This window comes from Pezoporus wallicus, unplaced genomic scaffold (genome assembly GCF_028554395.1).
Source record: "Pezoporus wallicus isolate ANWC-B61680 ecotype Strahan unplaced genomic scaffold, APGP_CSIRO_Pwel_v1 contig_15, whole genome shotgun sequence".
Classification (NCBI taxonomy): Eukaryota; Metazoa; Chordata; class Aves; order Psittaciformes; family Psittacidae; genus Pezoporus; species Pezoporus wallicus.
In genome coordinates this window covers 1,350,905-1,377,272 of record NW_026642870.1, presented here as the reverse complement: position 1 = coordinate 1,377,272, position 26,368 = coordinate 1,350,905, and the positions used below count along the sequence as shown (strand labels likewise).

The following is a 26,368-nucleotide window of genomic DNA, read 5'->3' as shown; positions in this document are numbered from 1 at the left end:
TCCCCCCGCCGCCATTAACCCCTTCCCCGCCGCCGGGCGGGCGGATACCGGCGCCTTCCCCCCGCCTCTTCGTTCGCTCCCCGCTCCAGCTGAGGAGATGGTGCGGGCTGCTCCACGGCTGAGGAGAGCTGCGGCTCTGCCGGCCCCTGCCTTCACCCGGGCCCGCAGGACGGAGCGGGAGCAAGGACAAACCCCGACTCGGCTTCAGCGCGGTCGCTGTGTGCTTCCGCTTGTGAAGACAGGGAGGAATACAGCCGTGGCCGCCGCACGGATGTTAGTAACAGTGAGGTGTAAGCCAAACCAGAACAAAACGACTTTCTTTAACATCTCTAAATGCTGCTTATCCGCACTGGAGCACCGCATCTTCTCCCCTTATACACCGCCCTATCAAGAATACCACAGCAAAGCGGTTTTCCCCCCATTATCCGCTAAAAATAGCGGCCCAAACTCGCTTTCTCAAACAATTTCTCTCACGAGGTGGTGGTTCTGAGCATTCAAAATCGTTGGGCCGAGGATCAGTATAGAAGTGAAGGTGTTCCAGCTGTATGAGAAACCCTGCGGCAAACAGCGACATTACTTCCCAATTTCCTTCTGAGAACATGACAAAAACACTGAAAAAGCTGAAGAACAGCTTGTGCTGCTCACACAGAAGCATGCTACACCTTCAGCCTCAAGAAACAAACCAGCATAGCGGTTTAACTGTGTGAAATGGGAGGTCTGCATACCTGATCCAAGCATTAGGAATAAATACAAGGCGAGAAAACATCAGTTGGAGAGAGGCAGCTGAAGGTCAGTAGGTCTCAATCTCCATGACATAACCTATATGCTTTAGTGCAGCATTAGGCCAACACTGAAATTATTACCATTCAAGGTTATGGAATAGCACAATCATTTTGGCCTAGGTGATAGCCTTGAATATGAGCTTATATAAACTGAGGTTCCAGAAAATCAGGTGAGAAGAGCTTAGAAGAAAAGATTGTTAATTTCTGTAGTTCCCTCCCCCTCAAAAATACCTCACCTTTTACCGTTAAGGCCTTGGCCTTCATCCAGAAGCACTTTGCCAATGATGCAGAACAGGTCTCAACCCTACAAAAGGCACTTTATAATCCCTGCAGAGGCTTTATGAACCCGGGAGTGTTGGTGTGTCGTTATTACCATGACAATGTCAAACACTTGACCAGTTGTGCATGTTCTGTTCCCAAAGTACAAGAACTACAACACAAAAAGGTGGTGGGAATCAATTAAACCGGTGCTTATCCTGTCTTACCTCTTGCATTTCAGTTGGTGCTGTGCCGGAATCTTGCATTTCAACATACACAAGAACATACAAGCTCTTTCTGGGCTTGTAAATGATGTTTGCTTTCTTCTAGGCAAGGAAGTGAGCAAGCAATTGTCGTAGCTTATAATAGCATTGTACTGGAATTGTATCTTACAATGAGTGTAGTTTTAATTTAAAAAGTAAAAATCAAGCTCATGAGAATGAGACTGCCATCCAGATAAATCTGAAATATGTTTTTAACACATGGAAAAACAACTTAAGAACAGCATGAAAATGGACATTATACTTACTTCCCTAGTAAAAAGATAGTTAGAAATAAGGAATACCTTTTTTTTGTATACTCCTATGAAATAACTCAGTGCTGAATAAAGTCAAGAGAACAGCCCTATACCTGGATGAGGGGGGAAAAGTATTCTTAAAACAGTTATAGTTCATGAACTGAAGCTTTCCACTGAGACTAAAAATGAACTGATTTAACAGCCTTGCTAAAAAAAATAAGGTTAAATGCACAAGTGCATGGTGGCAATCTGCACTGCATCTTCAGAACCTGAAAGGTGAATTGTCACCCTTCCCTCCACAGCACAAGAGGCTGACTACCATGCAACATTTTGTTTCTTCTCCCCAGAAAGCTTCTTTCAAGGATTTACCTTGGTTTTGAGTTTACAGCTTGAACAGTCTCACTAGTAGAGAGGTATACAAACCGCTCACATACAAAAACCTCCAAGTCCTTTATTCATGTTTGCAGGATGTATGTGGTACATACAATTAACATTACACCAGCTACACGAAGACCTCTGTGGCAAGAGGTACTTCAAAACAAGTATCCCAGCGCACCAACGTAGACACACGCACACACGGACACTACAAAATCACTTTGAAATAATACCCTCTCCCTCCCCCCTTTGTTGTTTTTCTCCTTTTTTTTTTTTTTAACTTGACAGCTAGGACTTCTGAGATCCTGAATGGAGCAGGTCTCCTAGTGCAGTGGCACTGGTTTAAGAAGGCTACTTCAGACACTGGAAAATCAGAACAAGAACGGAATGGGGTGACTGAGAGTGGTGTCATTTTCAATGCTTTGAAGCACAGCTGCTGTCTGGGTCGATACCTGCATGTCCCCCGCAGAACCACCTGCGTTACAGGCGCCTACGCACCTTGTGTGCTTTTACCCCTAAGCTGCAAACAGGAGGAGAGCACTGTCCACCACACATTGCATCGCTAGTTCCAATTAGTAGGCACTGACACATCAGGAGGGTTAAACAAATGGGACTGGAAAGACTTTAAAAAGGGATGAGCCTGAGAGAAATCTTTGTTCATTGACAGATCTGTGGCAATCCCTTCAGGTCACCAGGCTTCACATGTCCATCTCTTGCCATCTGTTCCCTAAACTCATCCTTTTTATTCAGATGCTCTGCTTAAAAATAAACCCAAACTACAAAAAGGTTCAACTCCATTCTGTACAGGTTCTCCGTTTCCAGAGTCATTATTCTGGCTTTAGACCTTCTCCTTTCGCTTTAATTTGGATACTTTTTTGACAGTTCCATTCTTGTTTAGAAGCTTCAAAACACGATCTTTGTGATCCAAGACCTTTAGCATGGAGTCTCGAGCCTCATTGATTTGATCCATCACGAGTTTACACCTCTGCATATTCCCCTGAAATGAAACACTGTCGTCATTAGCAGCAGACTCTCTAGCCTAAGCTTTCACTGTACCTTCCCCTAATACCACTTGCAGTGGATGACACTGGAAACACATAAATTGTACCTATGTGGATTCCTTTAAGCCAGCTTTAGTTCTTACTAACTGCAGCAGGGTGTTTTGTAATTAAAGGTAAAGCAGGTTGAGAGGCCACAGGAACTCACCTGTATCAGTTCATTGATTCGATGCAAGTCGTCATCAGTTGCTGCCTTTTTCTTAGGAATGAGTCCCTCCTGCAGGGCCGTCAGTCTCTCATACACATCATGCTCCAGGTTTGTCTAAAAGACATTAGCACCTCTTGAGAAGGTTCACCGCTAGGCCATTCACCCGCATTAAGAGAGCTACACAGAGAAGATGATAATCCATTCCCCTCTCAGCTGCTCTTGTTAGTAATTCAAAAGATGGAGCCTCTGACGTGGAGTGTGGCACTATCATTGTTACTAACATCCTATTTACAGGATTGCTCCACTTCTGAACAAACACGGATCCTAACCAGAACGGTTTCCCCTATTTCTCACAATACTATTCCAGGAATGCAGAGGTTTTGGGGAGTTTGGTGCTAGAATGCAGAGCACCTACCTCACCCCCAACCTGAAACAGAAGCATCCAGGAATGTGGATCAGTGCTGCCTCCTCAGATCAGCCGCACCATCCCAAACAGACGCTTCTTCAGACCTGTGCATCAGCAGGATGGAGTTGCCAATTTTGATCATCTGTACAAAATACATCAGCTCTTATGTCTGGATCAAAATCAACACTCTAAGTTTCCAAGCCACTTAAGCCACATTCCTGAGAAAGGGGAAAGCACGTCCCACTCCCTTTGGGCTCTACACAACAGCTCTTTTATGGTATTCCCAATGTCAGATGACCAGTTTGAAGATACATCCTCCTGTCTCACACAACTCTGTGTCCCCCCCCATGTCATAGGAAGCTGCAAGCCCCATTCACCTACCAGCTGCAGTAGCTGTGCCGCACAGAGATGGACCTTCCACCCTTGTGCACGACAGGATACACCCTTCTGATTGGCAATCTCCTGCAGCATAGCCTTCTTCTCTTCTGTCGCCAAGAAATGAAAACATATGTTATTCAGACTTTGGGAGCTGGCCAGGCCTCTCTTCCCAAACAAAAACATTAGCTTAAATTCTGCTCTCCATACCTCCCAATAAATGAGAATGAGCAGTGGTTTGCTTCCAACAGGAAAACAGCTACCCATCTGCCACATCTGATCACTGCTCTTGCTTCCTAACAAGTTATCTGTATTTCCAGAAAATTATATCCTAAATACTAAATCTAGAATGGCTTTGATTGAACTGGCAAGTTTGTTAGGTAAAAAGAAAATTGGAGAACTAAACTGTCGCGTATCACCCTTGCATGTCACTTCTTTAAGGTTTACTTCCTTAGTAAGTTTCTGTCACTGGAAGTAAATAGTTTTCTCTATAACCATATGATTCTTAATTTTATGGAAATGTTTAGCCAATTCTGTGTAGTGTCCTTCCCTTCTTTCCTCCTTATAAGCAAGGAAGAGAGGGAGGCAACATCTAGCTAGCGGAAGTCATTAGCTCACTTGAGCAAGCTTTATTTTCCAAAGTGCAATCAACACCTTTTTGTGGGATTGCTTATCAATGCCACCCAACTAAGAATGCTCCCGAGGCACCCTAACAGGTACACTGAAGAGGTTCATTCTGGGGGAATGAAACTGTCCAACTACAAGCAGCAGACTGACCTTTTACCCGCACATCACTGTATCTCTGGAAGTGGTGGTAGGCAGCTTTCCAAGGATTACGATAATGACGGAGCAGTGTGATAGGTGGCCTTGGACGCACAGGGACGTATCTCACGCCTTCCTCATCTAGAAAAGGATCCAGGGGAAATGCATTATTATCAAGTAGGCTAGAGTAGGAGATGAGCATGACACAGGAACTCCAGCAGAAGATCAGTAAGCGCTACCTCATATAAAATGATGCTTGAGAGAGGTCATTTTCCCTGAACATCACTAAATAGAAAGTGTTGAGGAAGAGGTACTTGGGTTCTGCAGTATTTAGATTTAGGAAGCATGAGAAAGACAGAGCACCTTTTCTGAGAAACAAATAGAAGAGAAAATAAACACCTGAAGAGGAAAAAAGATGTTAGAGATGACGTTACCTATATACTCCTTCGGAGGTGACTTTCTCTTCTCTGCCTTCACCAGCAAATTTTTGGCAGTGGATTTCTCATCGTCAGTGCTGTTTGTTTCCATCATGTCCCCTTCCTCTGTGGAGATGACATGCTGCTGCTTACGGGGTTTCTTCCTCGGGGAGGCACCGGGTGGCAAATCACTTGGAGGCATTGAAAGGTTGTTGGCCAGCAATGCCAAAGACGGAGACACAGTACTGGTAGTCAAAGGAGGGACTGCTAAGAGGAAGGAGAGAGGAAAAGAACCCAAACCATCAGCAGCAGAAAGGTAACATGCTAACATTGCTTGAACACTACAACAGTAGCTCGTGCTGCAGCACACTGAGAGGACCACACAGGGTATGAGTGCTTCAGCTCCATGTGTCTAGAAGGACAGATATTAAGCCAGCAGTTACTGCTAGGACAAATCTATATGCCAAGATCTTCAGTGTCTCATACAAAAGCATAAAAAAAAAAAAAAAATAATCAGAGCAGAGACAACTGTCCCTCAGTTCCTTCATATTTGAAGCTTATGATAGTTTAATGCTACAAAAAGGAATCCATGCTAACATCTGTCTTGTGTTACTGTAAAAAAAACAAAAAAGCAAAGCTATGTTTGTACGTACACCAGCATGGATCACAGTCAATAGCAAGTGAGTCCTTTCCCTCTTGCAGTAGAGTCAAATGCAATCAGAAGGGACTGCAGTACTCTCCTTGCAAAAGCCTACTTTTACTGCCAAGTCAACAGCACCAGAGCAATACATTACTGCACCGACACATCTCTGAATTTGGACAGTAGCGTGGCACATAGCTTAAGGGAATACTCTTTGACACTCTAAAGGCAAAGCTCAATCAGCTGTGACTAAGACTGCAGCAAAACATTTCTGGAATGGAAACTCTTGACAATTGCCAGTAAGAGATAAAAGAACCCTAAAGAGCTCAATGCTCTCTGCCTGTGCTCCAGAGGAGTCTGTAGCAAGCAGCTTCTTCCATCCCACATTACAGCTTTAAGTGGAGTGATAAAACCAGCAACTAAAACAGAACTCTAATACTCATGGACATGGGATGCATTCAGATCATTTTACCACTGTATAGTGCCCAACCCAAGATCCACAAGAATCTGAATTTTACTGATCATACCATCTGATAGCAAGTATGGCCAAGCTGGATAAGTGAGGCAGTGCAATAAATACTTTAAAGAGTTCTAGAGACAAATAACCATTAATCACAGGAAGGCACCACGAAATCCCACTCTGGTCACTAATTCTTCATCTAGAAGACAGGCCCTTGGACCTGAACAGCAGGATTTGTGAGAGAGCTGAAAATAACTGAACTGATCCACAGTATATCATTACTGCTGCTGAGCATGTGCGTTTTAACGATGGAATTCAAACGGACTCTGGAGTTGGACCATCTGAACATGAACAAAGCAGCCACAGGAAAAAGTGATTTCCTGGGAAATTAGGGAAAAGGCAAATAAGAACTTTATGAGTAACAAGGCATATGGGAGCCCTTTGACTAGTGTTCTGTGCTGCCACGAAAGACATGTAATTCCATTTTCAGGGTGGATATGTTGAAATCCTCCTAATTTCTCCACTGTCTCAACAACAAAAGAGGCAACCTGATGATTAACAACCACCTACCAGATACTGGCCGCATGATATCCATAGGCTCCACTTCCTCTTTGATTTTTATCTCTGGCACCGCAGGACCCAGCACCGCTGACAGGGCACCACTCATCGTTGATGGAGGAGCGGGTGCTGCCACAATTGTGGTGGAAGTTGGTGGAGCGGCCGGGACAGCTCCTGGAATGGTGGAGAGTGCTGCTGCAGGCTGTGAGGTGGGACTGGCTGCTGCGATGATGGTTGGAATGGCAGAGGGGGGCTGCTGGGAGGTGGGGGGGACCGCAATGGTGGGCTGCTCACCACCTTGGTTAGGCACTGCCTCCATAGACACAGTGACTGGAGTGGCCATGGACACATGAATTTCAGGTTTTGGCTTGGCACTGTAACGTAAAAGAGACAAAACAAACTGAAGTTAGCTGCTCTTCAGCCATGACCACCTAGCACAAAGTGAATGAGACAAGCTGGATTCAGACTATCCTGTTTTTCCTGCACCTGCAAGTAACACCTGGCTCAGTAGTGTGTTTACCAACCAGAGAAGGTGTCATCTCAGTTACATTTCCTCCTCCACTCCCTTTCTAATACTTTGTATTTATCCTAAATGCTATTTTCTTTCACTCACGCTAACAAGCAAATCTCATGACTAATTCCAGGTAACACCAAAATACTTACAAAAGGATCGAGACAGTTTCACAATGCAGACAAAAGGAACTTTTACCCCAAATTTTACTGCCTCCCATCCCTTGTTTGCAGGAGCTCCCACTATAGTTCACAATTACAATACAGTAACTTGTAAAGCCCCTGAACTCAACTAAAGCAGGGTGGAAGCTCCATTTACCTTTATTTTACCTGCCCACGACAGGGGTGGGTATTGGAACTAGATGATCTTAAAGTCCTTTCCAACACAAACCATTCTATGATTCTATGATTCTTCAGCATTGATTTCCAAGTACTATAGAAAAAAGTTTTGAGGCCTCTCCTTTACAACAGCAGAGGGGTTGTTGTTTGTTTCTAAGAAAGCTTATAACTACATCTTTTAAAAGGCCGCTGGCTCAGCTTCACAATGGCAGAACTAGTCTAGTCTGTCTGAAGTCATCACACTGACAAATTCAAACTAAAGCGCTCCAATAGCCAAATACAAATCAAACAAATACAAGGAAAATATTCTGATGCAGTTGGTTGTTTATCCTAAAGCCTCACCCAGCAGGCCTCGGTGATCCAGATGTGCTTCGCATGGTATTCTCTACACGTGTGCTAGCTACTTCAGGTGGCTGAGGTGGAATTAAGCTTTTCCGGACTGCCAGCCTGTAAGAGACAGACACATCTAAGATTCCCACCTCCCTGATGCAAAGAGAAATACCACTAAGAGCAAAGGGATCAACCATTCTTCTTCCCTTAGAATGCCAGCTTTACTTTCATCCCACCACTCAGTGTTTTCCTGAAACTACAAGGCTCCAACAGTGGACAAAAGGAGATCTGACTATGCTACTGTCCTCCATAACTATTTCAAGACTGAGCAAATCATCTGGAACTAAACAGTGCTCAGACAGGCATCTGCTTCTTTTAGTTGGACTAGACTGTGTCAAAGCCTGACTTCAGCACCTCACACCATCAATGTGGATGTTAGGCAGCACAGGGCCGAATAGAGAGAAGTATTTTAGAGACCATTCAGTCTCCTGTGGGGCTGGAAGTCCAACTGTTGTTCAAAATATTCAGCCTCTCAATGGAAACATTCTTTGGTGATCTACCTCTGCTTCTTTAATTTCTGTTTCAGGTTTATAGCCTGCAGCTTCTCTGCCTTAATATAAGATTTCCACCCAAATAAAAAAGTATGCAAGTTTAGTCTCACAGGACACATCAGTTCCAAATATTCTCAGTCGTTAGTCAGGAGGAAATGCACTGTTAAGTCTAAACCTGTCTCTTGCCTCTTTATTCAGGCATTTAAAATTAGACAGACAACATAAAATATTTTAAGAGTATAAGTTGCTCCCTCCCTTTTTCCTAATCAGATTTCACAGCCGGGTACTAATCCTGTGCTTTCTACTCATCCACATATTCTTCTAAGAAAAGCACTGAAGACAAAACATAGGATGCTCATTTAAGTGGATAATAAACTCTTTGGTTTTATTACACTAAGCAAGAAAACCTCAAATCCACTTTCCCTCAAAAAATTACTGTCAAGAGCTAGGAGATAAACTCTCCTTTCCTTTCATTTTATTACTGACAATAAGAGAAAACTATATCCTACCCTGGGGGAGGAAAAGAACTGTGTTTCACAGATCAGCAGGTTACTCAAAATTGCTGCTGACTGAATAACTTGCTAGAACCTTTCTACCTCCACTAAAATGGTTCCATTTAGCCAGGCTAGACTGCACAGAAGTATCATTCACATGTCACCTTCAGTTCTACTCACCCATCAGTTGTTGGTTTCTTCCGGAGGATACTTGGGCGCGGGGAAGAGCCCTGGGCTGGTGCACTGGCACTGGCACTCTGGCTATGGGTTTGCACAACTGTAGTTGCTGCAGAAGCAGTGTTGAATGTGTTGCTAATAGGATTGGCTACAATGGTGGCTCCATCTGCCAAGACTACTGCTGGGGAGGATGGACATCGAGAGAGCACAGAAAAGAAAAGACACAGAGAGGAAGAAGCAGCAGTTACTTAAGGAAAATTGATGACAAAGCAGGTGTTTGTAGAGCCCATGTTGTCCATGCTCCCTCCACTCTCTCAGTCTTTACCTGAAGTGCTTTCAGACCATTTTGTAAGCAACACCTTTGCTACAAGCAACCTTGATCACTGAACCTTATGCAGGGAAGATGGGAACTACCTCCTGCCTAACAACTGCTGCTAGGGAAATAATCTTTTCCAGAAGAAACTGAAAATGCAGAAATTGCTAGAGAGATCACCAAAACAACTGGGTCAGTAAAATAACAGTCCTGGTAGACTCTCTGTGTCAATACATGCTGCTATCAGTTGTGCTTACATTCTGACCTTCTGCCAAAGCTGGTTTGGCCAACTAACTGACGCAGAGCATTTAGACAGTCAGGAAGTCACTACACAGTATGTCTGCAGCTTTGAAACAGCATATTCTCTGGGTTGCCACCTCCCAAGTCGTCAGTAGGTTGTTGGTGTTTCATCAAACCAGTCGTTTATAACAAAAGATGGTTTCTATCACAGTCCAACATCAGGTTACTAACTGCTGAATGTACCTAGCTGTATTCTAACTTCTACTGTGATCTCATACATAACCAAACAGTGCGGAGAATGTTGTTTACTTGTAAATTACTTTTCCTACAAGGCTTACTGGAGAGAATCGTTTAAGTTCAGGCACTATGAGTTTTTTTCCACTGAAGTAATCTGTTCAGGGGCTACCCACACACTGCAGCTGGTACACTTAAAAAAAACCCATAAATTAGGATATAGGTTAAAAGTATTGGCTGGAAGAATATGTGTATGAATATGTTTGGTGTCCACTACCAGACCAGAGAGACTATAACAAGATCATTAATCAGAGTAAAAAGAAAAAACTTCAAACAAGCCAAATTTGCAGGACAAATTCAGTCACTCTACCCAGGTCCAAAGACTGGACTTTGCTAGTTGCTCTTACCTGAGGTCTTGGTGTCAGCCTGTGGCTGCTGAGCACTGATGGGTGCTGGCTGCAGTCCCTGTGTACCAATTGGTGCAGCAGGGTGGAGTCCTTGCGTCCCAATTGGTGCTGGCTGAATGCCCTGGGCACTGATTGGTGCTGGCTGGATCCCCTGCGCACTGATGGGTGCTGGCTGGATCCCCTGGATGTGCCGGGCATGAGATGCATCTACAGTCATCAACTGCATGGGATTGAGATGCACAGTGGAGGCCACGCCAACGCCAGTCTGAGCCGTGATGGCCGAGTTGGGTGCCTGGGCTGAAACTGGGAACAGAAACATAGACACCTCATCACACTTACCCGTGGGTGCCTCTGCTCCCCAGAGCACCTCTCACTTCCTCTGCTCCCCCCAGCACCTCTCACTTCCTTTCAAAGACTACTTTGCTTTGAAAAATTGACTTGCCAGCCTGCCTGTTGCAGGAGTAAATTTGAGTGGAGAGGCCAGATTGTCTGCCAGAAGAATTAAATATTACTATTTATTTCTATTCCATTTTCTAGTTCAAATTGCAACACAAGGGAAAAGATAACGTTTGACTCTACTGTTTAGTTAGACTCAACTGGATTTTTGTACCCAAATTTGTTTCATAAGCCTGTGCACTATTTTTACTCACTATCTTATTTTACAATGCTTCCAAGTACCAATAATTGGCATTTTCTCTGCTTGAAAAGAGATATATATTTATTAAAAAGGGAAGCCTAAGCCCATGTTTTGTCAGAAGGCAGTCTTTTCACAGAACTCATCATTACGTTAATTAAAGAGCTTCACACCTTTGGCTGTACAAAAGCAAGCAGAGAATGCAGAGACTCAAGCCTAAGCACTTTAATGCAGGGCTTGCTTCCTTACTCCCTTTCCCCAACCATAATAACTTTTCCTCAGTGCAAGTGGACAAACTGTTCTAAATTTGAGTACAAACTTATCTGGCTCAGAACAGGGTGGATTCACTAACACTCATAGGCTGGATCCCACAGCTCAACTGAACACAAAATCTTTCTGTGGCAGAACAATGTTCGAAATGAAGCAGTTGTTCTAAGGAGTTCAATTCATTTATTTGAATTTACTATGATTCCATCTTTCCAGATCCACTATACGACACATTGTGCTTCTCCCAGGCAGCACTTCACAATACTGTTACACTACGTGCAGATCCTGGAATTCCAGATTTCCAGCCTTTACAGAACAATTTTTGCAGCCCTACACAGAATGCAAGTGTGAACTTGCCAACAATGGCCATGCCTGCTGACAATGGAGAGCCCTCACATCACAGAGCAAGCTGGTTTTGTCATTGTCACAGGATTTCGACCAAGTTCTTGTGCTGACAAGACACTCTAATAGCAAACCCCCAAAATCCATCACCAGGTACCTGAAAATGGTTTCTGTATAAAGCATGGCAAGTTTATTCTCTTAGTGGAAGGCTTTATGTGAAGCAGAACTTTCTATCCAAAAAAATCCTTTCAGGATTCTACACAAAACAAAATTAGCATTTGGAAAGCCAAAGCCAATATTCTTCCTGGAAACTCTGCATTAACTCTCTTCATCTGTCTTCTTTCATAAAGTCTCCTCTGTACTTTTATCTAAGCCCTCACCTGTCTGTGCACATCCCTTCTGATACCCTGAATCCTCTGCTTTGAGTTATTGCTGTAATTAGTACCTTCAGCTGATGTTTCAAGTCAATTTAGCAAGGAAAAGGTCTCTGTCAATGAGCTCCAGCTGAAGACCCTACCCCTGCTGTTTTAACATTAGGATTAGCCTACCATCACCCCAACATGCCATCAAAACTGGAACTCCTGACAGTCTGTAGTCATGTTCTATCGGGGGCTCTGTAACAGCTCCTCAAATACAACTGCCAACACCAAGTATCATCACCCACCCGAACCTTCTCCTTTAAAAATTTTCAGCCAAAGGGGAGGAAGGTACAAAATAAGCCCTGTCTTGTATTCAGAGTCATTTAACTGCCCTGAAGCCCGCCCATCTTGAAGCCTGACATTATAGTCAAGACTAGCAATTTTTCACTGGAGTTTCAATGACAGAAAGAATAGGCCCCAGTAATGTATCAGTTCCCTGTGCATGTGTTGTGGTTTAAGCCTAGCCGGTAACTCAGAACCACGCAGCCTCTCACTCACTTCCCCACCCCCCTTCCTCCTCCCGCTCCTGGAGGAATGGGGAGGAGAATCAAAAGAATGTAACTCCCATGGGTTGAGATAAGAACAGTCCAGTAACTAAGGTGTAACACAAATCACTGCTGCTACCACCAATAATAATAATGATAAGGGAAATAACAAGGGAAGAGAATACAGCTGCTCAGCACCTGCCAACCGATACCCAGCCCAACAGAGCAGTGATCTAACCCTTCTGGGTAACTGCCCCCAGTTTCTATACTGGGCATGACGTGCTGTGGTATGGAATACCTCTTTGATTAGTTTGGGTCAGGTGTCCTGTCTCTGCTTCCTCCCGGCTTCCCCTTCTCCCTGGCACAGCACGAGACTCACAAAGTCCTTGGTCAGAGTAAACATTACTGAGCAACAACTAAAAACATCAGTGTTATCAGCACTGTTCCCAGGCTGAAAGTCAAAAACACAGGACTGCACCAGCTACTAAGAAGGAGAAAAAAATGACTGCTACTGCTGAACCCAGGACAAAATATTAAGACCACCTGGTCTTCAGGTACATGCCCTTTCAGCTGGAATGAACAGGAAGCTGAATAAAGGCCCTCTAGTCCAAGGGAAAAGGGTCAGCAACCTGCTACACCACTCAAACACACACAAGTCTATGGGGCTGGATGGGATCCACCCAAAGGTACTGAGGAGCTTGCAGAAGTGCCCACTGAGCCACCTTCCATCATTCAGCAACAGCCATGGCTAACTGGGGAGGTCCCAGTTGAGTGGAGGTTAGCAAATGTAACACCCATCTACAAGAAAGGCCAGAAGGAGCGTGGGAGGAACTACAGGTCTGTCAGCCTGACCTCGGTGCTGGGGCAGGTTATGGAGCAGATCATCTTGAGTGGCACTACAGGGCACATACAGGACAACCAAGCCCAGTCAGCATGGGGTTATGAAAGGCAGGTCCTGCTTGACTATCCTGATCTCCTACGAGAAGGTGACCTGCTCAGTGGGTGAGGGAAAGGCTGTGGATATTGTCAATGTAGACTTTAGTAAAGCCTTTGACAGCATTCTCCTAGAGAAACTGGCTGTCATGGCTTGGACAGGTGTACTCTTCCCTGGGTAAAAACTGTCTGGTTGGCTGGGCCTAAAGAGTGCTGTTGAATGGAGGTAACTCCAGTTGGTGGCCAGTCACAAGTGGTGTTCTCCAGGGCTTGGCACTGGGGCCAGCAGTGTTTAATATCTTTATTAGTGATATAAACAAGGGGATCGAGTGCACCCTCAGTATGTTTGCAGATGACATCAAGTTAAGCAAGGGTTTTGATCTGCTGGAATGCAGGAAGGCTCTGCACAGGGATCTGGACAAGCTGGATCAATCCAACAAGGCCAATGTTTGAGGTTCAACAAGGCAAAGTGCCAGGTCCTGCACTTGGGCCACAACAGCTCCATGGAACACTCCAGGCTTGGGGAATTGTGGCTGGAAAGCTGCCTGGTGGAGAAGGACATGGAGGTGTTTGTTGATGGTCACTGACTATAAGCCAGCATGTCCCCAGGCAAACAAGAAGGCCAACAGCATCCTGGCCTGTATCAGCACCAGTGTGGTCAGCAGGGCCAGGGCATTGATTGTTGCCCTGTACTTGGCACTGATGAGGCTGCACCTTGAATCCTGGGTTCAGCTCTGGGCCCCTCACTACAAGAGAGACACGGAGGTGCTGGAGTGGAGCCAGAGAAGGGCAAGAGAGCTGGTGCAGGGCCTGGAGCACAAGTGTGATGAGGAATGGGTGAGGGACCTGGGGGGGTTCAGTCTAGAGAAGAGAAGGCTCAGGGGGGACCTTATCCCTCCCTACAACTGCCTAAAAGGAGGTTGTTGTGAGGTGGGGTTGGTCTCTGCTCCCAAGTTACAAGCAATAGGACAAGAGGAAATGGCCTCAAGCTGCATCAGGGGAGGTTTAGACTGGATGAAAGGAAAAATTTCTTCACCAAAAGGGTTGTCAAGCACTGGAACAGGCTGCCCAGGGATGTGGTGTAGTCACTGTCCCCTGAGGTATTTAAAAGACATCCAAGAGCCTATGATCTTAAAGGACTTTTCCAACCTAAATGATTCTATGATTCTTTCCTTTTCCATTCAGCAGATCAGCTTTGCCACCTCCAAGTCCTTCTGAATTCCCTCTATACTGCTCACGGGTAACATACTGGCAGCAGGCAGATATTCCACGAAAATTCAAATCACGCAGATTCCCACAGTTTGGATCATAGGAATTATCACATTATAGGGAAGACTCCTAAACTACTCAGTAAGGTAAAAGTGCTCCATAATGTGTCACAGAATGACTTAAGTTTGGGTTGACTACATGGGCTCACATTACACATCACTTTTTCACTGCAAATCACTGCAATGGTTCAAACCCATTAATTGTTCCATTCTTTTAAACAGAACACTAATGCCAAGGTGTGCATGCAGCTTATTTTTTCCATTCTTCGTTCAGATTTCTCCCTCAAACAGTACACTCGTGGAAAGAGATTAAAAGGGGTTTGTCAGAACACCAGGAAACGAAGATGCATCCAAGAACTGATTTGGAGGAGCTGAACTGTTCTGATTTGTAGAATCAAGAGCTTCTACTCAGAGATGCGAACTCTTGGATATCAAATGTGAAACCCCTGAAAAGACTGTTAGTAGCTGTATTTAGTAAGTCTCTGAAGTAGTTCAGTACCCCCCACCCATGAGTTTTTCCCCTCAGGCAACAAGTTATCAAAGACTTTTAGTGACAAATCATGAAAATCAAGCATAAAAACCTCTTTGCTTCTCCCATCGCTAACACTCATAGAGAAGCTAACAACTGAACACAGCATCACAGTCAGCCTGCCCCAAAGCTGGACTTACCTGGATACTGGCGGATGGTGGACACTGAGCTGGTGATGGGGGTATAGGTGTGCGCAGTCAAAGGGTAGGCAGAGGGTGGGTATGTTGGTAAGAAATACTGGAACTGGACAGGCACCGACTGCCTACAGGCATCAAAGAAAGCAAGCATTACACACATCATCTCAGCAGTTCGTCTTCAACCTCTTAAATCCCCAAATTGTGTAATCTCATCTGTCCTAAACCATCAAGTACCGCAAGGCACTCAAAACCTACTCATACACTCTCATTCCTAGAGCTGCTATTTCCCCACCTGTTATCATTTCTAGTTTCCATTGCTACTGGGTTTGGAGATGCCCGGTGACTGGAGAGGGGTATGAGATTACTCCTCTCTGCTGTGTAGTCAGACTGGATCCGGGGAGAAGTATGCGTGATTTGCTGAGGAACCACTTTAGCTGCATAAAGACAAAGATGTAATCAGTTGAGAGTCACAGGAAAAGCTGGTAAACGTGGCAAAGGTGAGATTAACTCTGGCAAATCCCCAAATACCACTCCTTCCCCATCAACCCACTCCGCCTTCCAATCTGCTACTGATATCCTATCTGCAGCAATGACAGATTTCCTCAACAGGCAGAAAGAACAAGCGAAATGAAGCATTTTACCTCAGTTTATACCAGAATAGATGGATATTATACATGCAGATATAAAGTACACTTGCTAACAGAGTAAGTTAATACAGTGGTCAAATTATTTCTTTACAATTTGATTTAGTTGTAGAATCAGCCCAATCCTTTCTGCTGTCAAGAACTTACTTATCCAAGTTTTCAACGCAGAACTTAACAGAGATCAAGGGAAATGAGATAAAGGCAGACAAGTATACAGAGACAGAGGTCAAGAAAAGAAAGAACACACCTACAAAAGCTTTCCAGGAAACACTGACATTTGGAGATATAACCTCACTTCTTGCAAATTTATGGTAGGGAAAGATATGATGAGATTTCAAAAGAACAAGATGGTCATCAAGAAAACAGAGATGAACAAAAGGAAACGTAGGCAGTTCTGCAGGAAACAGCTCAGGAAGAATCGACGTCCAGGCAAATAAAGCTCCCACCTTTAGACCTTAGTGTTCTACCTCCAAATGAACACACTAATCAAACTGCTAAATTGAACACTTCCAGAAGCACAGCAAAGAACTTATCAACTATTAAAGCTATATTCTAGCACGAGCAGTTAAAACTTATGCAGTATATACAATTCAGGTTCTGAAATGCCAAAAGGCCCAAGTCTGTCTAAAAGTTCAATTCAGTAAGTCAGTGAGCCATTTTATTACTTGCTCCTCCTAGAACATCTATTTCTTCCTGGTACTAAACAAAGTTATGCCTCAGCAGAACCTGTTAATTGGTTTGTCCCAGCTTGAACTGATTTTCTTCCCCTCCTTATCATAGGATCGTTAGGGTTGGAAAGGACCTTAAAATTATCTAGTTCCAACCCCCCTCCCGTGGGCAGGGACACCTCACACTAAACCATATCACCCAAGGCCTCGCCCAACCTGGTCTTGAACACTGCCAGGGATGGAGCATTTACAACCTCCCTGGGCAACCCATTCCAGTGCCTCACCACCCTGACACGAAAGAATTTCCTTCTTGTATCCAACCTAAACTTCCCCTGTTTAAGTTTTAACCCATTACCCCTTGTCCTATTACTACAGTCTCTAATGAAGAGTCCCTCCCCAGCATCCTTATAAGCCCCCTTCAGATACTGGAAGGCTCCTATGAGGTCTCCACACAGCCTTCTCTTCTCCAGGCTGAACAGCCTCAACTTTCTCAGCCCGTCTTCATACGGGAGGTGCTCCAGTCCCCTGATCATCCTCGTGGCCCTTCTCTGGACTTGTTCCAACAGTTCCATGTCCTTTTTATGTTGAGGACACCAGAACTGCACACAATACTCCAGGTGAGGTCTCACAAGAGCAGAGCAGCGGGGCAGGATCACCTCCTTCGACCTGCTGGTCACACTCCTTTTGATGCAGCCCAGGATACGGTTGGCTTTCTGGGCTGCGAGCGCACACTGAAGCGGGCTCATGTTCATTTTCTCATCAACCAGCACACCCAAGTCCTTCTCCACAGGGCTGCTCTGAATCTCTTCTCTGCCCAACCTGTAGCTGTGCCTGGGATTGCTCTGACCCAGGTGTAGGACCTTGCACTTGGCATGGTTAAACTTCATGAGGTTGGCATCAGCCCACCTCACAAGCATGTCGAGGTCCCTCTGGATGGCATTCCTTCCCTCCAGGGTATCAACCGAACCACACAGCTTGGTGTCATCAGCAAACTTGCTGAGGGCACACTCAATCCCACCGTCCATGTCAGCAACAAAGATGTTGAACAAGACTGGTCCCAACACCGATCCCTGAGGGACTCCACTCGTTACTGCTCTCCAGCCGGACATTGAGCCATTGACCACAACTCTTTGCGTGCGACCACCCAGCCAGTTCTTTATCCACCGAGTGGTCCATCCATCAAATTGATGTCTCTCCAATTTAGAGACAAGGATGTCGTGTGGGACAGTGTCGAACGCTTTGCACAAGTCCAGGTAGATGACATCAACTGCTCTACCCCTGTCCATCAGTTCTGTAGCCCCATCATAGAAGGCCACCAAATTGGTCAGGCAGGATTTCCCCTTAGTGAAGCCATGCTGGCTGTCACCAAGCACCTTGTTGTTTTTCATGTGCCTTAGCATGCCTTCCAGGAGAATCTGCTCCAAGGTTTTGCCAGGCACAGAGGTGAGACTGACTGGTCTGTAATTCCCCGGGTCATCCATTTTCCCCTTCTTGAAAATGGGGGTTACATTTCCCTTTTTCCAGTCATCAGGAACTTCACCTGACTGCCATGATTTCTCAAATATGATGGCCAGCGGCTTCGCAACTTCATTTGCCAGCTCCTTCAGGACCCATGGATGGATCTCATCAGGACCCATGGACTTGTGCACGTTCAGATTTTTAAGATGGTCTCGAACCAGATCCTCTCCTACAGTGGGCACAAGGTCTTCATTCTCACAGTCCCTGCGTCTGCCTTCCAAGACTTGGGTAGTGAGGTCAGAGCCTTTGCCAGTGAAGACCGAGGCAAAGAAGTCATTCAGAACCTCAGCCTTCTCCAAATCCTGTGTAGCCAGTTCTCCCGAGAGCTTCCTGAGGTGGCCTACATTCTCCCTAGTCTGTTTTTTATTTGCTATGTACCTGTAGAATCCCTTCCTGTTATCTTTAATACCTCTAGCTAAGTTTAATTCTAACTGGGCCTTAGCTTTCCTAACCTGGTCCCTAGCTTCCCGGACAAATCTGACAATATGCACAAACACTGCTCATGTAAGCAAAAAAGTAAAGGCATCAGTTACACACTCTTCTTAAAACTGAAATCACTCACCAACTGGGATGTTTGAGGTCGTGACAGCTGTAGCATGGGAAGAATGGGAGGGCATTGTCATGGTAACAATAGTGCTTGTAGGTGCTTGGGTGTGAGACACAGAACCTAAAGAGAAAGAAAAAACACCCTATATAAGATGTTTCTATGGAGCCCTGTCACACCATTAATATCTATAATCTATATATTCTATAATCTATATCCAAATAAAGAGAGGATAAACCCCAACCGGATACCCTCCTTCAAGAACCTGATAATTTTCCTCCTGAAGTCTGTTCCTGCACTTCCAAATGCAGCCTTTACCATGAATAATTCCTCAAAAGTAGTTTGGTTCCATCCTCAAGGAGGATAATTCAACAAGAACAACAATAAAATCATACCCCATAACTTTCCCAATAGCATTATGAATACTCACCAGCTGTGGTTGCTGAAGCAATGGTATTTGTTGCCAAAATAGGCGCCACTGTTGCTGCTGCCACAGGAGTACCAGTACTGAAAATGGTTTTCTATGAAACGAGAAGAAAACCTTCAAGTTAAATGACTAGTACATTTAAAAACACATACTTAGTATGGGATCGTGTTGCATTGACTGTGAACAACATGAATTTCTAAGCTAACTCTTTCCCCAAATGTAATCGTAGCCCTCAAGATGCAAACAAAATTGATACCTAGAATAAGCAAGAGTTTTTCTTTCTTGTTGCAGTTTACCTGAGCCATGGTGTGGAGCTGTGGCTTCTGTGTTCCTATAGCTGGGTGAGATGGTAGAGTGATCCGCGTGGCTGTGTCCCGCGGCTGTGCAGGCCTCTGGATGCTAATAGCTGCAGAAGGTGGGTGCTGCTGGATAGATAACGTGGGTCGACTGGAAAGGAAGCAAAATTATCATGAAGATAACTGTGGGGACGCTAAATATAAAAGGCAGGGACCCACATCAGGCCTTGGACTCCTCTCCTGAGAAAGCAGCACTGCTACCAAGTACATGGTAAAGCGGTATAAGACACTGGAACCGCAACGCTCTGTTGTCATCTGCTCTATGTACCCAACTAGGAAGGACAACTTATCACCAACTCCTACGAGTTCATAAAAGAGGCTTTTTGTCAGGGATGCTTTTCAACTGTCACGTGTCACTCCTCTCTGTGTCTTCATAAAAAAACCAAACACAGATGGGCCAAATTAGCCTCAAGATCCTGCAATAGAAACTCTGCATTCCAGGAAGCAGGATCTCTGAATGAATTTATTAAGGTCTTTCCATCTCAGACACAAAGCAACAGTTCAAGCTTATAGTAATTTTTATGTGCAGAATTGAAAGCATTTGCACTGGGCAAGCATTACTGTTTTTGTATTGTATTATCCCACATCTAGAGGGTTATCTACACTCAATGACTGATACTTCTGTTTCCCCTTCCTGCAGCCTCTGTCAAGTCAGAGCACTGTAGCTTTCAAAGCATCTTTACCTGAGGGTTGACTCTGTGGCATGTGCTGCTGTTGTCGTTATAACAGGGGACTGAGCTCTCGTGGCTGAGACAGTTGCCACCACAGCGGGAGGAATAGTGCTTGATGTTGTCACAGGAGGACGAGACTGCAAATAAAAGTCAGAAAGAGATACACTCAGAAAAGAAATTCTGCTTTTCGGATAATAATTAGGAATTACTTGGTTGAAACTGCTTTTCCTACATCTTATCACTAAGTGCTGGCATTCTAAGGCATTTCCAGGCTTTTTGAATTGATCTGCATGCTCCTGAGCAGATCCGTGTTGGTTTTCAAAGCATGAACTATCACAGGAATTGGTAACTGACAAAGTTAACAAGACCGGATCCCTTGAAAGGTCTTTAGGAAAAAGCCCAAAGGTCAGTTCCCTTCTGACTGAAAAGAAATCCCGATCCAAGTACATACAGGAAGTCAAAGGTGATTAAATCTGGATCCTAGCATAAAGCACAAAGTAAAGATGTTTAAACCTTTATCCTCACATTGAACACTAGCACTACTGTAGGCAGACGATTCCTACAATCTTCTCCTGATATAAGCTAATTTATACAGAAGCATATTAAAATTAGATTATATAATTCTACATCATATACTTAAGAAGAAATCAACAGGAGCACATGGCACCAAACTCTTCAGGCTTTAAAACTTCAGTACATCTGAACTAAATCCTCTTCCCAGTTTCTAAGCACTGTGGAGACAGTTAAACCAAATTCCTGGCAGGAAGTCCACACAGGAAATAAAACCACAGGACTAATACAATTATTTCACTCCTTGCTATTAGAAGCCAGTACCCAAGAAACAGACTGGAAACCTCAGCCAAGGAAATATGCAATTATAGGTTATATAGGACAAATAAGTGCCAGGAAGAACTTGCAGCTGGTCGTCAGCGTTGTGCAGAGCTGCCTGGCTGCTACCTGCCTGGATTGGCTGATGGATGATGTGCTGAACTGCTGGCTGAGCTGTAGCTGCGTTTGGCAACTGGGAAGCTGGCCTCAGGACTGTGGTTACTTTAGAACTGGACATCACTGCAGCAGCCGCTGCCCCTGGGAAACAAACCAAATGTGTTAAAACACCATGCATCCAAACGGCTCCGTTAGGACAAATTCTGATTGTTGGCTGTATGTATTTCAGTCTTCATGTATTTTATGTCAGTTCAGGTGGTGCTGGTTTAGAAGTAAAAGCTTGCAGCAGAGACATATAAAGTTTGCAAAAGTATGTGGGGAAAGGTAGGTATTATTTTAAATTAATTGGCTTTCTTGCTACTTCTTACTCCCTTATAATAAGCTTATATTGCAAATCCAGTCTTGTTTTATTCCAGGCTAGGGAAGTCAGTAGAAATATTTCAGTTTGATTACTGGGCTAATGTGCAAGTCACTTGATACCAACAACAATCTCGCTGCACCCGATGAAGTTCAGAAGAACGATACACATGCAATAGAAGAAAACACCCAACAAAACCAAAACTAAGCAATCCAGACCCAAAAAACTTCTAATGTTGCAATCTGAATGATTTGCTTATTCTCTGCTGCCTCCTGACAACAAGAAATCACTGTAGCAGACAAACAGCCTTGAAATCATTTGATGGACTGGACTGCATTGTTTCCATAGATGTCCCTAACTTAAATTATTACCTCAAAAGTTAATACTCAGGCAGAGAGAAAAAGAGCAGGAAGACAAAAGAAAAACGTGCACTAAATGACAGTACAGTTTGTGGCAGCTCTCCCACAGCAATCAAGTGAGCTACAGCTACAAAGCAAGCTGCACAGAACATTATGTCTTTGCTACGTCATACATGTTTCTTGAGTGACCAAATAACAGCAAATATGAAAGGAGATACAAATATGTACTTTAAATTCAGATCAATTTAAAGTTGAACTGGAAACCTAACCCATAAGCTGTTGAAATAAAAAAAACCCAGTCAGAAATCAGTCAGATGCTCCTGTGCACAGGGCTTCTTTTAAGGGGCTGATCTTCTATTTGTAAGCCACAGCAACCTGGGAGACAAGAGCCTGTAGCTATCACCAGCATTTAATTCAAGGGTAAATGCAAACGCACATGAATAGCCCTCACAACTGCTCAAGTGCACTGTCATAGGTGACCAGTGCTTGCTACCGAGAATGTAACGTGTTACAAGACAGGTCAGTCTACACCAGTGTGGTTTCTTTCTTGAACACATTCACTGTTTTAACAGCACAGAACTAGAAGAACAGACATGCTGGTATCTGCCAGCATTTTAAACACTGTCACACAGTCCTGCCCTAAATGGCTGAAGGCAATGTAATTCTTAAGGTGGCTGGCAGTCACCTATTTACGTTAGCAGCTTTGACAGCTGGAGTACTGGCTGTGTTAGCAGTGAGGAGAACTGGAGAGGTGAAGGCTAGCTACATGTCCCCTGAGAGGCTGTAAGCAGAAGGCAGGGATGCCACAGCTCCGTTTTACCTCGGGGTAGGTGCGACGCTCCAATGTGTAGCGGAGGCCCAGGAGCACTACTTCTGATGATAGACATCTGCACGTTGGTAGCCATGATATGATGCAAGTTACTAGGATGCCCCTGCAGAATTAAAGAAATCACAAAACCCAAAAAAACCCCATGAGCTGCACTGCCAATTAATGGCCAAACTATTACCATACTTGGTGTACAAAGGTGTCATATGTTACATGCTGAGAGGAGAAAGGGGCAGATGTTGGAACTGGATGATCTTAAGGTCCTTTCCAACCCTAACTATTCTATGATTCCAGGTTTCTACAGGATAACATTACAGAGACTGCTGACGTTGTGTATGGAAGATATAAGCGTTTATCTGTTTCACTGGTCTATTTTCCTGGTTGGGACATGGGTGACAATGAACCAGCACCTCTCCAGCAAAGCCGAGAGAATGGTGGGAACCTGGCAAAGGTTGCAACAAATGAATTCTATTTTCTTTTAATTCTGTTCTTTCCAGGGATATTAATAAATCGACTGAAACTGCTGCACATCCTCAGCCAGCCTAACTCAAACCCACCTAAAGGCACTTGACAGCAAAACCCTGAGGCTTCAGAGGTTCAGTGATGAGTGTTCTGGTGACCCAGTTTCAAATCAGAAGGACTGGCTCTGCAGTCTAAGTTAAAGGGCAAAAGATGATATTTCTAAAGTATTATCTACAGCTCTCCCCCCACCCCCCCATGCTATGTCAGTTGGATGAGTACAACAAATCAGCAGCTTTCTACAGAGCTAGTGCTCACTGAGACTGAAGTTTAATGCTCCAAGCAGAACTGATCCAACACTGCCTGGGGAAGCCTGCTCTCTTCTACCTTCCTTCCTGCTATAAGAGCCCACCTCAGTTGTACCAGTATTAGTACTGGTTTGACCATGAAACAAACTGGAACAGAAACCAAACAAACCAAAGAACCAGACCTGTTGCCCACTGATGGTTGCCACAGGAATTGTTGGAGCCTGTGGTATGTTGCTTTCCATGGTCACAGTAACTTGCCCAGGAACCTTTGTGGGAGCTGAGAGAGTAGAGGGTGGAGCAGGAGCAATGGGCCGGCTGGGCATGGTGGGCTTCAAGGGAGGCTACAAGAAATACAAAGACAGAAATGTTGGCACCTCCAAACAAGAACTCAATGTGGAAACATTTTGGGGTCAAAGCCTGACAGAAAATCAGCTTTATGCAGGGGTAAGTGTAGTTAAGTACTTGGAGAGAAAGGATGTGGGTCATCTAGAGCTACTCTGTTTCCATCTGGGACAAAGGAAAGGCCATCTTTTGCATGAGAAACATGCACCTCCGAACATACAGCCTTAGTCACAAGTGGAATCTGTTAGAGCTATGGTATTCGCCTACAGACACTGGGCATTAACACTTAATGTGATATTCCCATCCACTCCTGCAGAGAAAAGGGAAGATTTCAGAACCTGACTGAAATCACTCTTCTCTTAGGAGACAAACAAAACCCACTCCCCTCAAAAATAATTCTGAGATACAATGAAGTCCTCAGCGCAGCAGATGGAGCAGCTAAACGCAAGAGGCAGTGCACAGCACACAAGGAAAGCTTAAGAAACAAAAGCAGGGAAGTTTTTGGTGCAGTTTATTTTTGCCCAGTGCTCTTGATTGCGATATAGATTGTTATTTACTTCCCCTATGGATCACAAACCTCCTCCTTACCTTCATCAGTCCATCTGAGAAGGAAAGTGGCACAGCTGGAGTCAAATGTGCTGGTGGTGCTGTCACTGTCACCGGGGCACCAGACTGGACAGGGTGGTGCTGTGTCAACATCTGAACCTGTGGATATGGCCGGACCACCACTGGCTCCTGCTTTTCCTCTCGAGGCTGTATTGAGCCGCCGGGGCCGATATGCTCCCTAGGAGCAACCTCCGAGTCACGACTTGATTCATCACTCCCTAGCAATGAAAACACGAGAGAAACAGGAAGCTCTGAAGAAAAGGGTACAGAAGTTGAACAAGTCTGCAGCGGTCACCCACCAGCTCAGGGATGTGATCGATCAAATGCACTCCAGTGATGAAAGCCCTGGGAATTCTGGCACTCCTTCTGCCAGTTCCCCTTAGAACTGATGAGCCCTCCAATGCTGGGCAAGGTGGGGTCATCTTGGAGAAGTCCACCTGAACACCTCCAAACAAAGCTTGACTGAGCTTTCTTTCTTGTGAAAAATACTTTATTATCTAAATAACTGCTGTACAGTCCCACAACAAACAAGCACTGTTAAAAGTCTGAGTTTAATCAGTTATGTACCTGGCTGTCAAGCTGAAAAACAAGTATAAACCCTCCTCTAAGTGAAACACCCCTCATATCCCCCATTCACCTCTGCAGCCTGTAATCTCGGCAGGGACAGCAGTACAAGAACCAGGGCTCCCACCCCACCGCCAGCTACAGGAAACGCTCCCACATCCACGCACCCCTCCTGCCTGCAGCGCGCACAAGCGGAGCCGAGGGGCGGAGGCAGCCGAGCCAGCACGCCCGGGGGGGGGGGGGGGGGGCAGAGGAACGGCTCTACCCTGATCGCTGTGCAGAGCCCGCACGCAGGTAAACCGATTCTCGCGTTGCTCTTCCCACTGCGGACCGGCGCAGCCCGCGGTACGTCTCGCTACCCCCGCCCGGGGCGGCCCCGCCCCGCCCCCCTCCTGCGTCCGGCGGAGAAGCCGGAGCGGAACGGCGCTGCCGGGATTCCCCCTGCCCCGAAGCCCGCTTACCTGTGGCGGCGGGGGCGATGAGCCCGGCGGAGCCGCTGGCGGCGATGGGCGGCGGCGCTGGTCCGAGGCCGGGGGGCGGCGCCCCCGAGCGGGGGAACTGCTGGGAGCTCATGTCCGCCTGCGGGGAGCGCCGAGCGTTACCGTACGTCACCGAGCGTCACGGCACGGCACCGACGACCCTCGCCCACCGCCTCACAGGGGGCGACAACACCCCCGGCAGGCACCACCCCCCGCTCCCGCCCCGTTCATTGGGCGCGGCGATAGCGGCACCGCCAGCCCTGCGCCAATGCGGCGAGCCCGCCGCCCGGGCCCGCCCCGATGTTCCGCCGTGAGGGGCCACAGGGCCCGGATGTTCCCGGGAGCGCGGCAGCCCCGGAGCCGCCCCTCCCCGCACCGACCGCGGCACGTACCGCCCGGCCCTCGCCCGCCCTGTCCTGCGCTCCTCTCCTCCGTCCTGCCCTGTCTCTGTCCCTTCCCGCGCTCCCGCCCCGGTCCTGCCGCGGCGCGGGGCCCCACCCCTCTCCTCTCCGCTCGCCCCGCTCCGCGGCGCTGCCTCCAGGGACTGGCTCTCCCCCGCCGCCGCGCACTGAGACAGCCGCAGCGGCCTATCTGAAGCGGCGGCCGTCGCCCCCCCGCCCGCAACCCTTCTTTGGAGCTGCTCCCGGTCCCCGGCGCGGCGCCAGGCGCGCTGCCCGCGGCGGTACCTGTGCCGGGGGTGCCCCGCGGCAGCCGTCTCCTGAACCGCCACCACCGAGCACCGCTTCCGCCGCCGCAGCTGCCCACGGCGGATTGGCCCCGGTCGGCCCCGCCCACCACGGCGCCCCCCGCCCCATTGGCTGCAGCAGCGCTCTCCTCAGGGCTGCTGGGAGATGTAGTCCTCGCGCTTAGAGACGGACGCAGATCTCGCAAGAGTTGACGGGGGTGTGCCTTCGCTGGGCACGCTATTGG

The 26,368-nt window shown here is 46.2% G+C and overlaps 1 protein-coding gene across 6 annotated transcripts; it reads right to left on the bottom strand.

Annotated features, from left to right (window-relative positions):
• Positions 1 to 1,988: 1,988 nt before the first annotated feature.
• SAP130 (Sin3A associated protein 130) lies at positions 1,989 to 26,145 on the bottom strand. 6 transcript variants are annotated; one of them, XR_008975320.1, is made up of 22 exons: positions 26,125 to 26,145; positions 25,421 to 25,538; positions 24,378 to 24,613; positions 23,630 to 23,788; positions 22,675 to 22,786; positions 21,154 to 21,278; positions 20,205 to 20,329; positions 19,462 to 19,612; positions 19,169 to 19,259; positions 18,757 to 18,861; positions 15,657 to 15,798; positions 15,368 to 15,489; positions 10,351 to 10,653; positions 9,160 to 9,337; positions 7,947 to 8,051; positions 6,768 to 7,129; positions 5,116 to 5,364; positions 4,697 to 4,822; positions 3,926 to 4,029; positions 3,554 to 3,686; positions 3,139 to 3,252; positions 2,906 to 2,929 (listed from the first exon to the last, which is right to left on the bottom strand). XR_008975320.1 is itself a non-coding variant. In XM_057432957.1 (21 exons), the coding sequence occupies exons 2-21, from the start codon at positions 25,530 to 25,532 to the stop codon at positions 2,771 to 2,773; spliced, it is 3,180 nt and encodes a 1,059-aa protein (XP_057288940.1). In that variant the 5' UTR covers positions 25,533 to 25,538; positions 26,125 to 26,145; the 3' UTR covers positions 1,989 to 2,770. The 6 variants fall into 6 exon arrangements, 4 of the variants coding, with proteins under 4 accessions (XP_057288940.1, XP_057288942.1, XP_057288941.1 ...); XR_008975321.1 differs by having other exon boundaries at positions 3,554 to 3,648; XM_057432957.1 differs by lacking the exon at positions 3,554 to 3,686 and having other exon boundaries at positions 1,989 to 2,929.
• Between the last annotated feature and the right edge of the window lie 223 nt (positions 26,146 to 26,368).